The sequence below is a fragment of the Artibeus jamaicensis genome, unplaced genomic scaffold (genome assembly GCF_021234435.1).
Source record: "Artibeus jamaicensis isolate MK-2021 breed Jamaican fruit bat unplaced genomic scaffold, CSHL_Jam_final contig_3230, whole genome shotgun sequence".
NCBI lineage: Eukaryota > Metazoa > Chordata > Mammalia > Chiroptera > Phyllostomidae > Artibeus > Artibeus jamaicensis.
Genome location: NW_026521764.1, coordinates 1342125 through 1355722, shown reverse-complemented (window position 1 = coordinate 1355722; position 13598 = coordinate 1342125). Strand labels below are relative to the sequence as shown.

At 43.5% G+C, this 13598-nt stretch overlaps 1 protein-coding gene across 1 annotated transcript in view; it reads left to right on the top strand.

The window, feature by feature from the left end:
- Positions 1 to 13598, top strand: part of RAPGEF5 (Rap guanine nucleotide exchange factor 5) — a 216727-nt gene that overhangs the window by 107369 nt on the left and 95760 nt on the right. The window contains exon 8 of the mRNA XM_037136283.2: positions 4765 to 4838. Within this exon, the coding sequence (XP_036992178.2) occupies positions 4765 to 4838 (74 nt within the window). The remainder of the gene's footprint in view (positions 1 to 4764; positions 4839 to 13598) is intronic.

Sequence of the window (13598 nt, the reverse complement as noted above, 5' to 3'; positions counted from 1 at the left end):
TTATTTAGATGATGAGGAACCAGGTCCTGCCACCTGTGGCTCGGAAACACGTCTGTGTTTTCCTAGGTTTTATGTCCACAACCCATGGAACACACAGCAGAGCCTGAGCCACTGCACATCTATCTCACCCACGTCCGGGAGAAATACCGGTGGCAGTGCACTTGGATTTGTAAATGTTCCTCTGTTCTTTCCGTTGTATTCTGTTCTGTCCTTAAAGAAGTGGGCAGAAACGTGGGTCTGTATGAATGGATTTGCGATGTGCAGCGTGACCGGCACTGCGCTGCTCCAGCCTGGACCCGGGTACGCCGGGCGCATGGAGCACCAGCACAGGCTGCTCGCCTGTAGAACGGGGGCGGCTGGACCTCCCCAGGTCGTCGGGTCGCGTGAGCATCAGATGAGACCCTTTGTGAAAGAGCTTTCTCCCGGGGCAGCGCTGCACAGGTGGAAGGTTATATTACTGACAAAACTTCAACTCTTGGCAAAACACTTAACCAGTTATTTATCTTAACTACGTTTGTTGATTTCTCACATGAAGACCCAAAATGCTGACTTTCTCTCTGTAGTTACATTTTTGGTTGGTTTGTAAGTAAAAAAGAAGTTTGGTTGATTTTTTTTAAAGAATGCTAGCAACGGCTGTCACTCAGGGAGTTACGATCCTTTTGTGTCGCAAGTGTCAGGGTGGCTCTTACCTTCACAAAGGGGATCAGCAGAAATTAAATCGGCATTGTTTTCAAAGTACATCGATCCCCTCTGCGTTTAAGTAATAATATTAGTAGAGTTATGAGGAGAGTTTTCTTGTTCACCATTCCAGTAAGTGGTCGCAAGAGAGTACCTGTTGTCCCCAAGGCAACAAGAAAGTGACATCAGGTAGGCCCTTCCATTCTCAGACTGTCGACTGCGGCTCCCCATGAATTGCTCTTGGCTAACTTACAAATCGGTACATTTAAGCTAAGGGCTCTTATGTGATTAGTGCTAAGTAATTAATCCACATATATTCTTAGTTCTCATGTGGGCTCTCATGTTCACCGCTCAGAACACATGCTTTTGATCGCGTGCTTCTGACTTTTGTTGTGGCAAGTTGTTTTCAAAGGCCTTTTCTTGCTTTTGGACCCCGTGTGTTGACAGATCAGGGCTGGTTTGTTTTGACAGAGTTGGGCTGTGGGCCTCCCTGGTCCAGCATCACACTGGAGGGAACTGTCCCAGAATCAATATTTGCAGAGAAAAGTTCTCCCAACCTGCTCTTATTCTGATCAGATAAGTGACAAAACGAAGCTCAAAAATCCAAATAACTGCTTCCTCCTCCTTCCACCATGTGAGCCGCACCCGGAGGAGGCATGAAGAGAGGAATTGCCTCCTTATTTATTCCTTGACATTAATCTCTGTGTGAAATGGTTGTGGAGCACTCCCTTTGAGGTGACTGACTGTGTATCTTACACACGAGCCTTCATGGAGAAATCATAAATTCTTGAAAGTCCAATATAAATTCGGTTTTTGTTCTCAACTAGTATATATGAACTACTGGCTACAATGCATTTTTGGAATCATAATGTTTGGTATTTCCAAGAAAATAATGTTAACTATGTATTGGAAGAGACCAAGGTCATGAGCACTGGCTGGGTGGCTGAGTTAGTTGGAGGGTCATCCCATGCACCTCACGGTTGCTAGTTCAGTTGCTGGTCAGGATACATACCCAGGTTGCAGGTTCAATCCCTGGTCAAAGCGGATATGGGAGGCAACCAATCAGTGTTTCTTTCTTATGTCAGTGTACCTCTCTCTCCCTCCCTTCCTCTTTGTCTAAAAAGAAAAAAATCAATAATCATATCTTCGGGTGAGGATTCATAAAAGAGAGAGTGACAGAGGTCTTTTCTTCATGATCGGAGTGCTGAGGTTGGGAGTCCACCAGAACTTGCAGAGTCTCCCCGTTATGCTGATGGAGATAGATTGCTGAGTTCCCTTTGCCAAGTCCCTTAACTTGCTTGTGTTTCTGATTTTTGCTCTGTTAGCCAAAGTGTAATGCAGGACAGCTATATTGAGGTCTTCAAAGGCATGACCAAAAAATGTAGCGCTGTCGTCAGGGAGAAGCTGAAACTGTAGGACTGAATATTTGTCCCAAGGAAGCTTTTGTGCTGATCTCTTGCCTCCTTGAGTCTATTAATATGTATTAAGAATTTTGACTAAAGATCAAAAATAGTATTAACTCTCAATTCTGAAATCATTATTCATTGTTCTGCATGTCCTATTTCTTAGTATAATAAGGTAAGGAAAAGAAATACCTTTACCCCAGAACATTGTTGTTTTAAAACAGAACATGAACTTAATAGGTAAAAAAAAATACAAAATTTAGTTTTCTTCATCAAAACTAAAACTTGAAGGAACAAAAGTTCAAATAAAGCATAAAGTAAGTGCCACAGTATTCTCGCTGCTTCATGCAGGTGAAGTTGGCATTGGTATGGCGTCAAGCTGTGCCCCCACCCCCAGGAAAATTGCAGCACATTACAGGATGAGAAAAGAAATATTATTACAATTAGTTGAGTGGCGTTCCTTACTTCAGTTGGTAGGATGGAGTTCCAGCCCATTGTGTCTTTAAGTAGAATTTAGGATGTTATTCTATACTTTATTTTTTCCTTTGCATTCGCCTCCAGTTTTTCAGAGAAAACATTCATGTTTTTCTTTATTCTTAAGTTTCCTCCGAATCGAGCAACAGTAGCAACAGGGGACCTTCTTTGAACAAGTATGAATGGAACTTGCTGCACAAAGAAGAAAAGCTTCTGCCCACCTTCCCTGCGCCTGCTTTCCTTTAGATGCTCAGGTGGTAGGAGTTATCCTAGGTACCCGTGGAGCTGAACAGAAGTTCCCTCCTCTCTCTTTTCATAAACAGTTATGAAAGACGGGGCTTATGTAAGTGGTATCGTCAAGCCGTGCCGTTTCGGTCACTTGGGGAGAAATTGTTCATCCCGTTAGCAGTTACAGGGCTCATGCTGTGTGTATGGCACTGAAGAGGGTGTAAAAGGCATGCAAAAGCGAAAGGAACATGAAATGATATTTTTAAAAATACAGAGTAGAAAACATAGTATTTGAAAGTACACAAAACAATGTAAATTGAATCCAAGAGTACAGTGGGTAACCTCGGTGTCAACGAGGTTGGTATGCTTTTGGTCTGCTTTTTAAATTTTTTAATTTAAAAAAATTTTGGGTTCGCTCTGGAGAGGGCAAAAGAATAAACACTGTGATAGATATCAGCAGTAACTCCTTCTACTTAGGAATCGTCCTTGATTGCTTCTTCTCCCCCCTCATGTCACCCCCTGCAATCAGTTCATTGGCAGATTGTGTTCATTTTATCTAAAGTTACAGCTCAGGTCCTCCACATTTCTCTGGCTTCTTGTCCCCTGACTGGTCTAAGTCAATGTCATCTCTCACCAAGGAGGGAGCAGCGGTCACCTAACTGGTCTGTCTCTCTGTGTTGACTCTCTCAAGTCTGTTCTCCACAAAGAAGGCAAAAAGAACTTTTGAAAAAATACATCAAATCATGCAGTTCCCGATTTTAAATTCCTCAGTGCTTCCCCATGTTCCTCGGCTAAGATCTGAATTCACCATGGTTTATACTCCCTCCAGGCAGGTCTCCTCATGTCACTGTCACCCGCCATGGGTTGTCTCCATCTTCAGGTCTCAGCCCAGCTATCACTTATCAGAGAGGCACCACTGCACGCTGCCTCTCCAAAACGACCTCTTCCACGTGGTTACTGTCGTTTCCCCACTTATCATGATCTTTAATTCCATTTTATTTTTTAAAGTGTCATTATTATTATTACCGTTAGTTGTAGTAGTAGTTTTTGCTCATTGGTGTGCACTTCACAAGGTCAGGGGCACATCTGTAGTGTTCACGGGAATAACCCCGTGCCAGGCACATTATAGGTGCTTCATAAATAGTTGTCAAAGTGGAAGAGCAAACTGTATGAAGACAAAAACAATGAAATCACTGTGCTTGTATCAGAGTTGGGTGCAATATGTTTTGGTGTTGAAGGTCAAGGTGAAGTTGGAGACTAGGAAGAAGCTAGAGAGTTCAAGGTGGACTTTCAATGATGAACAGAGTTCGAACGTGATGAGATAAGCGATTCATAGTCCAAAGCATGGCACTTGTTCTGTTTTTTCGAGGCTGATCATTTTAGCAGTTCTCCCCATGCTAGACTGTGTCAGGGCGAGGCTGGAATCAGGGGCCTTGTGATGGGAAGTTACAGCCCCAGCACAGAACTCGAGACAGAACTCGGAGAGGGTGGTGCTGGGAAGTACGGGGAGAAGGGCGGAGTCAAGGCTCCACCGTTCAGAATCTGGTGGTGGTGATGCACTGAGCCATCCAAGTATAAAATATCATGCTTCCTTCATTATATAACACTAAACTGTTAGCCAAAAAATCACATTAAAAATGTTCTGACATGAACTTGATAGAAATCTTTGCTACACTCCAGCTCCGTTTGGGCAAAGCACAAAACTAACACGAAGATGTCCTGACAGGTTATGGTGAAAAGGAGGATGAGATCAAAGTTTCCCACTGCCATTGATTTAATAAACGCAATAATGCTCATGAAAAGTGCACAGTGCTATTGGTTAAACTGTTCATCCAAGTGATAGAAAAAATAGTACTGACAGTTACATTGTTTTGAATCTACCTAACATTTTTTCCTGTCAAATTGCTTTCAGAAAGACAATGATCTGAAACAGATTTTTTATGGTGCTGCATCTAATACTCTTCTTTTTTATTTATTTAAGCAATTGAACAAGATGAAGAAAACAGTGACAAGCACATGACGGTGACAGAAGTGGACGGTGTCCCGGATTCTCAGGTATGATCAGTTCTGGGACAGACCCTCAGTCACCTTTCTTCTGTGTTGAGAAAGGTGAGAGAGCATAGGTTTGATGTAGGTTTTGCCTTTTGTGTTTTGTAAAATAGTCATATCGTGGGAATAAAGGACTTATTTATGTAAAGAGACATTTCACAGGGAAGGCTCTCAATTGATCAGCACATGGATGATTTATTCATGGGGGAGAAACAGGCAGGGAGACACACTCCACTTCCCAGGAAAAGCAAGAGAAGGAAGTGAAGGACCATCAGAGAGCACCCTTTGGGCAGACCACCCCCTTGGGAGGGCAGAGGAGGCTCGGCCGACAGCCCGGCCGGGCCCCGCCAGACGGACCACTGTGATGCCGCACCTGCCGAGGATTCTGTGCCAGCCCCCGTATCATGGCACGGATGTGCTTTCAGCAGCAACCCATCTCCAGATGCTATTGCAACCTGAAAACTTGGACCCCTCGTGCTATCAGCTGTTAACTTTATGTCAAAGCAGAACATTTAAAGGGTTTTTTTTAAGTGGGGACAGCAGGAAGAAAAGCAGAATGGTGACTTTCTTTTGCAAGTCCACAATAATTCAGCTCTGCTCCTCAGAATTCCTCCCCCTTGATGCCCAGCTGCAGCATTCTGCGACATCACTAATTAGCCAGCTGCCCAAAGCTAGTTTCGTAATCCTTTGGAATTTTAGGTTACTCACCTATAAACCTATGTGATGGGAGAGTTGTGAGGATTAAAAAGAAAAGTATGGAAAATAAATAAGCCACTGAATTTTATTTCATGGGAGAACATGGGAGGAGTAGGCCAAGGTGAGTCTGCTGTTTGGAAGTCTATTGTGGCATGGATGGTGCAACGGGCTGATCTGGCCAGGCAGAGAAATCGGGCAGACTCTGTGCCCAGGCAGATGCGGTGCCGAAACTGGAAGCAGGTGAGCCACCCTGCAGGCTGCTGCTCCGTTCTCCTCCACCCTGCAGCGGGAACGGCCTTTAAGGGTCGTGGCCACAGTATCACAATATCACATACGTTCACACTCATCAAAATGCGTACGTTAAATATGTGCATATTTTTGTATATTCCGTATGCTTCCAAGAAAGCTTCAAGCAGGGAAAAAAGATTCTTAGCTTGGTTGACCCATTGGCTTCACCTTTAAAGTTCTAAAAGTCTTCAGAATAATTACGTCACGTTTTCCAGTCAACACAGCACAGAATGCAGTGTTAACAGGGTCATGTAAGGAATTGTTTGGAGTCTTTTGGCTGTGCTAATATTCTAAATTCTGCCATCCACAAGTCATACCGAAATTACCTGTCAGGTTCCCAAGCAAACCTAAGCAGGAATTCCTTTCTTGAAGTTTTCTGTAATCATTAAGTTATTAGTGGGACAGATGTTTCCAAACTTAGTTATTCTTTATTTGTTTTGAACTAATTCTATGGGGGAAAGTATGTCTTCATGCAATTTCATTTCTTTGTGTATCTCAAAAGGATACACCGAGCTTGCTCATCGAGACCTTATGATTTTCATCAGCAGCAGTGACATAATCACACAGGGTGTATGAAGGAGTGAAATCAGGAAACTGTTCAAAGCCAGTGAATCAATAATTAGACCAGGAACAGATTCTGTTTAGGCTTGAAAGTCATGAGTCAAGTTCACTGGGACGCATAATTACAGGTGTCACAAGCCGAGCCTACGTAGGAGGGGAGGCAGCTGTCACCTTCTCTGATGCATCCGAGAAAGCCTTGTCCGGCCCTGGCAGGTGTGACTCAATGGGTTGGGAACCATCCAGCAAACCAAAAGGTCACCAGTTTGATTCCCGGTCGGGGTACGTGCCTGGGTTTTGGGGTGTGCAAAAGGCAACCAATGCATGTTTCTCTTGCACATCCATGCTTCTCTCCCTCTTTTTCTCTCTCCCTTCCTTTCTCTCTAAAAATAAATATATAAAATCTTTATAAAAAGAAGAAAGAAAGGAAGGGACAGAAGGAAGAGAAATGGGAGGGAGGAAGGAAGGACGGAGGCCAAGCAAGCACACACCTGTACCCCCGGGTCTCTGGTATTTCACATGATTGCAGTCTTCACTCCAGAGCATACTTTAAACACGTCAAGTGGAAACTGGTTTGCCATTCCTTCCCTGTAGGTGATGAAATATGTCACCAGGGGAAAAAATGCCCTTCAGCTGTGGAAAACTTTGGGTATCTGAAGGGGTAAAACCATCACTGAGCCCAGAGAAACTGGCCTTGTACACAGCTTTCCCATCTACCGGAAAACTCTGGTTGTCCCCTAATGTGTTGGTTCCTTCTTTTTTCTTTTTTCACAAAAAAAATCTTTTCTGCTTAAGCAACCCCGTTGTAAAGCAGTAAATGCAGGCAGAGTGAAGAGAGCGTGCAGAGTGGAGCCCGCCTCCTGCCCGGCCTCCTCCCAGCTCCCGCCTGTAGGCAGGTTCTTTATGTCTGAAACCTGTAAGTTTCTGTAGGGCAGCATCTGCGTCGTTGTCACCAAAGTGTCCCCATGGTGCTGGCAGTAATTAGCAAGCTTGGTTTTCATCTCTGTAAACTGGAGATACTATAAAGTTGTCATGAGTTTGAAATGAGGCAACATAAAACACGCCTGCCGCGCTGGCTCGTAAAAGAGTCACAGCAAATGTCAGGCAGCGAGGGTGAGGCTGACGAGAGCAGTGTCAGGGCCAGATGGGGGGGGTCTCTTCCCAGCTCTGCCGCAGCGGTGGTGGGCCAGGACCCCACTCGCCTTTTCTGTACCCGCGTGGGGAGGTAACACCTGGTTTGCCACACCTCGTGCCCTGGGCACTCTGCTGAGGTCGTCGCGTTCCTTAATGTGTTTAAACCTCGCACCAGACCCTGTGAGGCAGGTAATGTAAGCATCACCGCTTTACAGAGGAGCTGGTGAAGGGTGGGGCCAGGAATCAAACGGAGGCAGCCCGGCTCTGGCAGCCTAGCTTTTCACCACTGCAGCACTGCCTCTCCGACAGCTATAAAGTGGGGGTAGTCGTTAGGTTGTTTTCAAGGTTAAATGAGTGTATGTGAAGTAGCTAGACCAGTGCCTGGCATGTGGCACTAAAGGAAGTTAGCCTGGTGAGTTGTCATTATCGTGATCATTTATCCCATTGCTTTTGGCTCGAATATTTAAGGGACCTACCCTGGCTGGGCCAAAGTAGGACTGTCGAGCCACTGTTAGGGTCTCTTCACAAACAGACACATTCTTGACCCTTCACTCACGGTAACTCTTTCATAGGACTGGGGGTTAAAACATGTTTACCAGAGTGTGTAGACGTTTTGCCAGGTTCTAGTTTAAGGGCTCTGATGAGATCTTCAATGAGTAATTTATAATGTGTGACAGTTTGGAAATGCTCACATTTATTCAGATGGCCACTGCCCACTGGATTTAGTCATTGTTCTCACTGTCCCCTATTGGAATCAATTATTTTAATATTAAGTGGCAATAACTGTTAATTATATGCAAATTAACTGACATATATTTGACCGTTAATTTATCAGTAGCCAAAGTGGGACTCTTATTTAATAGACCAAAAACAGTGCTCATTTAATGCCAGATGGGTGTTGTAGAAAGAGGGCAATTCTTTTAAATCACAGATGTTAGAATTTGCTTATTCTCTCTTTCTACTTCCTTATCTGTGAATTTTGCTGCCCTACTTAGTAGTATTCAGTAATAGATACAGATCTGAGCTGTAATATCTCTCAGGTCAAAACAAGCTAAAATATGGGTGACCTCCCTACTCTAGTCTGAAAGCACGAGGAATCAATATACATAATGAGAGAACACCTTACTTCATCCAGTGTATAAATATATATTATATTTAGTTTCATCAGAAGAGAACATCATATGAGTAAAATAGATGAAGAAAACGTTTGAGGGAAATCACAGTAGCACATTCCACATCACCACGGTTTCTGCCTTCTTCCCTGCTCCCCACACGCAGGACCACGGAGCGCTTGTATTGGACGGACCTGCCTGCCCAGCGTGGTATATTGGCACAAGTGCTTCCACAGAGCAGGAGGACCGGAGAAATGAACTTGCATTGCCTCCGACTTTTACAGTGAGGGGCTAGGTAGTCACTGAATGATTTCCACGGCCCTGTGACACCCTGGCATGGTTCTTGAGGCCTGCACTAGCGATGTCCTGGGCATTCGTAGGCCTGCCTTGGCCGTCACACGTTGTGTGGTAAGCAGGTGCACGGGGAATGCCTCAGGGTCCTTCCTCAATCATCGGTGGGTGTGTTTTTCTATCCTAATTAGGAAGAAGTGATTCTTAGTTTCCTTCCTTTCTCTGAAGGAATTTGAGAAAATGAATACTTGCTACCCTAATAATAATAATAATAATAATAATAGTGTTTATTATTAATTGTGTTCTGAATTTTCATGGAAGAGATTAATATTTTCTTTGTTGGCAATAGGTGCAGGCAGTTGAGTGATGGGACACACCATCCTAACCTGTCACTGTTTTACTCTGCCACTTGGACTTTCTGTTTCAAGTAGTAAAAAACATACTTTATGACTTTCTATTTAAGGTTTAATTTTTAAAGAACTGACTCTGTTTTGTAAGAATTGTTCAAATACCCTAAATGCATATTGAATGACATTCTGTAATTGTAAACATGCTTTGTAGACGGTGGACTCTCTCACCCTGGCTGGTGTGGCTTAGTTGGTTGGAGGGTCATCTCATATCCATTTTCTCTCTCTCTCTCCCAAACCCTCTAAAAGCATTGAAACAGTGTCCTCGGGTTAGGATAAAAAATAATAATAATAATAAGGTGGACTCTTTTATCCTGGATTTTCCCTTGATAGCAATTTCACGTGACAGTGATTTTAAAAGTTACAATCATGCAGAAAATGCTTCATACATACAACTGTGCCCTTTCACCTTTTGCTGTAAAGGCTGTTCATTTTTCACTATAGCTTTTCCTGGGGGAATCCTGTCCAGGTTTCATTTTACCACTGAAAAATGAGCCCCACATTTTTAGGACTCCATTTATAAAGGAAGCAGACTTTTCATTTACATTCATAACATTTCTCAAATACTGAAAATCATATGAATAGCTTTAATTATACATTGCACAGATTTTTTTTTTCCAAAGTAGACCTTGAAGTAAGGCTCTTAAATAACTCTTCTGACACTGATACATTCATCTTTTTTTTTTCTGGCCTAGCACTGTTAGGTAAACTGTTTATAATTAATTTCACATCAATAAATTAAATAGTCCAGGAATGTAAAAGTCCAGATCAAGAGCTGTTAGTCATCTTGTTTCTTCTGCCATAAAAAAGCTCCTAAAGTATATTAATGAATTCATGGGCTTTTTGAATTGGATCACTAAATTGTGGAGCTTTAAAAGGGATCCCCAGAAAACATCTGCTTTAGTGTGGAACCTACAAAGAGGACTGCCCTATGGAATGATGCAGGATGTATGGGCATCTCTGTTCTCCAGGTTCTTCAGGGAATAAGGAAGGATTCATGGCCCTCCTTGAAAGCCTTTTTTGTTAAGGGTCGTGTAGGGAGTGCTTAGAATCGATCACCTTGTGAAAACGCATCTTAGGAATCATGTAGAAACTAGAAAGTCAAGACAGCAGTATTCCTTTTTTAATTATAAGATTCAGTTATAAACATGAAATCATGAAGACAATCTGAAACCCACTGAAAAGTAATAAAAGCCTTTTGTGTTTAAGATACATCATTTGTATCTTAAACTTGTAGACTTGTAGCCAAGTCTCGGGTTCTAATAAAAATCTATTTTCTTAAGAAAGAAAAGTCTGTTTTTAGAATCTTAAGCATATGATATGAAGAATGTTGAGAGTTCCTTAAAAACTCATGCTTACACAGAACCAACAAAATATTTAAGTCAAGGTCTCTTAAATTTTCTTCATGCAGTCTCACCCTGTTATTGCTGATGATATTATCAGTTGTGTGTGTGTGTTTAATGTATATGGGACCCATAAGCAGAAGGAAAGACTCTTCAAATGGGAGCCCAGAGGCGTTTAGCCCAGTGTCTTTGGAGCCTGTGCCGGTGAGAAGGCATGACAGGCTCGTCTACTTCCCAGATGAGACCGCTCTGCAGTCCTGCGTCCGCCCCAGCCTGGCCCCAGGTTCACGTGTCCTTTGTACTGATACCCACCCGGTGCCACCCTGGGGAGCAGGGAGGTGAGGACTAATCCATCACACTGCTGAGCAGACAGCCGGGGAGCAGGTTCTGAGGTTGCAGGACGTTCCCTCCTCTTCATGGGCAGGACCGGATATTTAAAACCGTGAGGATGATGTGGATGGAGAGAGAATAAATTCTAGGTGGTCAACATAAGTGGATTTTCCAGATAACAGAAACATATTCCTTTAAATGTCAAAACATTTAAAGAATGTTACTCATTTTTGTGTAGAAATTTTTCTGAGGAGTTGCCTTCTTAATTTAAAGGATGGCGCTTAACACCACTGATTTTCTTTCACTCTCTCCTACTGATGTAAAAAGCGTCTTCAAGATTGGCTCACGTATTTAGCATTATCTCAGGTTAAGGGCTCTCTTAAAACTCTGACAGACAAAAATGCACCCTCGGGAGGATGGCTGGGGCAGGGAAAGGGCCTAAAAATAAAGTCAAGTGGGTCCTTAGTGAAGCCTGGCAGCCTTATTCTGCTTCCCTCGTCCCGCTTCTTCTTCCCTGAGGTCAGGAGTTGAGGGACTGCAGCCTGCTGCCTGTTTTTGTGAGCCCAGTGTGACTGGAACACAGCTGTGCTCTTCCATGCACATATTTTCTCTGGCAGCTTTTGCCCCAATGCTGGGAAACTGCAGAGTTGCCACATGCATGGCCCGCTAGGCCTAGACTGTGTGCACTGTGGCCCTTTACAGAAAACTTGCCAACCCTCACAGCTGAAACGACTTCTCTTCTCATACCGCCAGCATCTTCTCGCAGTCCTGCTAATGCCTTCTCTCCCTCCCACACCATCAGGTGTCCCTCCATCCTGGGTGATTGCTGATAAAGATACAAATGCTGCAGTGCCCCTCACCTTACACAAGCAAGCCAGCAAAACTCCCTTTGGCCTCACTCGTTAGCTAGCGCCCCATTTCTTATCATGAAACCTTTGAGAAGAGTTGTCTCGGTCTCTGTTGAACCCAGGCTAAGAAGGATTTTCTCCCCTACCACTTTTCTCTCTCTTTCTCAAAAAAAAAAAAAAAAAAGCTACGTGTAAAGTCACCAAATCCTTTTGTGAAATTCAGTGTCAGCTATTTTGCGCCCATCGCCTTTGTAATTTCAGTGGCTCCTTGGAGCACCTTTTTCACCTGTCTCTAGGTTGTCCCCCTACAGCCACTCTTTCTCAGTCTCCTCTTAGGTTATGTTTCATTTCCCGATGTCTAAACACAAGATTCGGTTCTTCAATCTCTTCTCTGCTTATGCCATCCCGTTGGTGACCTTGCTCATTCCCCTGGTTTTAAATGCCGTCTACACTACGATGACTCCCAGATTCCTGTCTCCAGCCTGGACTTCTCCCCTGAGCCCCCAGACTGCATCTCCACTTGGGTGTCTCATAGGCATATCCCCTCCCAGGCCTTCTTCCCAGTCTCCCCAATCTCAGTACATGACAAGCCTGCCCTTATAGCTGCTCAGGCCAGATGTCATGGGAACAACACTATCTGCTGCTCCTTCCTTTGAAGAACACCCAAATTCTAACCACTTGTCACCATCTCCACCACGACCACAAGTTCCAAGCCATTTCTTGTCTGAAGATCTATCTCCTTATTGATCTTCTAGCTTCAACTACTTGTCCTTATCCAGCAGTGTTTTCTCAGCCCCGGAGACAGAATGATCCTGTTAAATGTAAGTCAGACTATGCCAGTCCTATGTTCAGACCTGTAAAGGTCTGAACATAGGTTTCCATCTTGCTCAGAAAAAGAGTCTGAACTCCTTACACAGCCCGTAAGGAAGCCACAGAATTTGGGCCAGCATCTCCTCTCCCACCCATCCTACCAGTCCCTCTCCCTTACCCATTTCTGCTTCAGCCACGCTCTTCCTTGAAGCTGCCAAACACCCCCAAGACTCAGGGCCCCTGCACTTCTCTTCCTCTGCTTGAAACACTCTTCCTCACTTCTGTTAGGTCTCCATTCAGATGTCATCTTACTACAGAGTCTTTCCCTGACATTTCTGTCTGAATCCTCTAGTCATTTCTTTACGAACTTTGCTTTATTTTCTTTCCTATTGTGTATCACCACCTGATATTTCATATCTGTATGTTATGCAATCCAAATTCCTTATTGCATGTAAACTCAACGTGGGACTTTGTCTTTTTGCAGTTGTTGTTCACTACTATCCCTAGAACCTATGGTAGATCTTACTTAGCACATGACTATTGCTTAAATAAAGTCTATTGAGTGAGTGAATCAAAGAACGGATGAATGAATAAGTGAAGTAGAGAGCTGGGGGATATAGAAGGGAATGCTAAAAGGAGGCTATCATAAATATTGGTATTTAAATATTTGAAAATGGTTATATTGAATAAATAGAGTTTCAGTTGCTTTAAAAGGCAAAACTAGTGCTCATGGTTGAAATTCAGTGGTTTCAGAGTTTTGTCTAGTGTTCAAGGGACTTTCCAACAATTCTGACCCTTCAAAGTACACAGGCTGTCTTAAGATAAACTGAGACGTCTGTACGAGGAAACCTTGGAAAGAAACTGAAATACCTCTTGTGAGGATGTTGTAAAAATAAATCTCTGACTCGGGTGAGGGAGTTCCACTTGCTGTCCTCTGGAATTCGGTGAT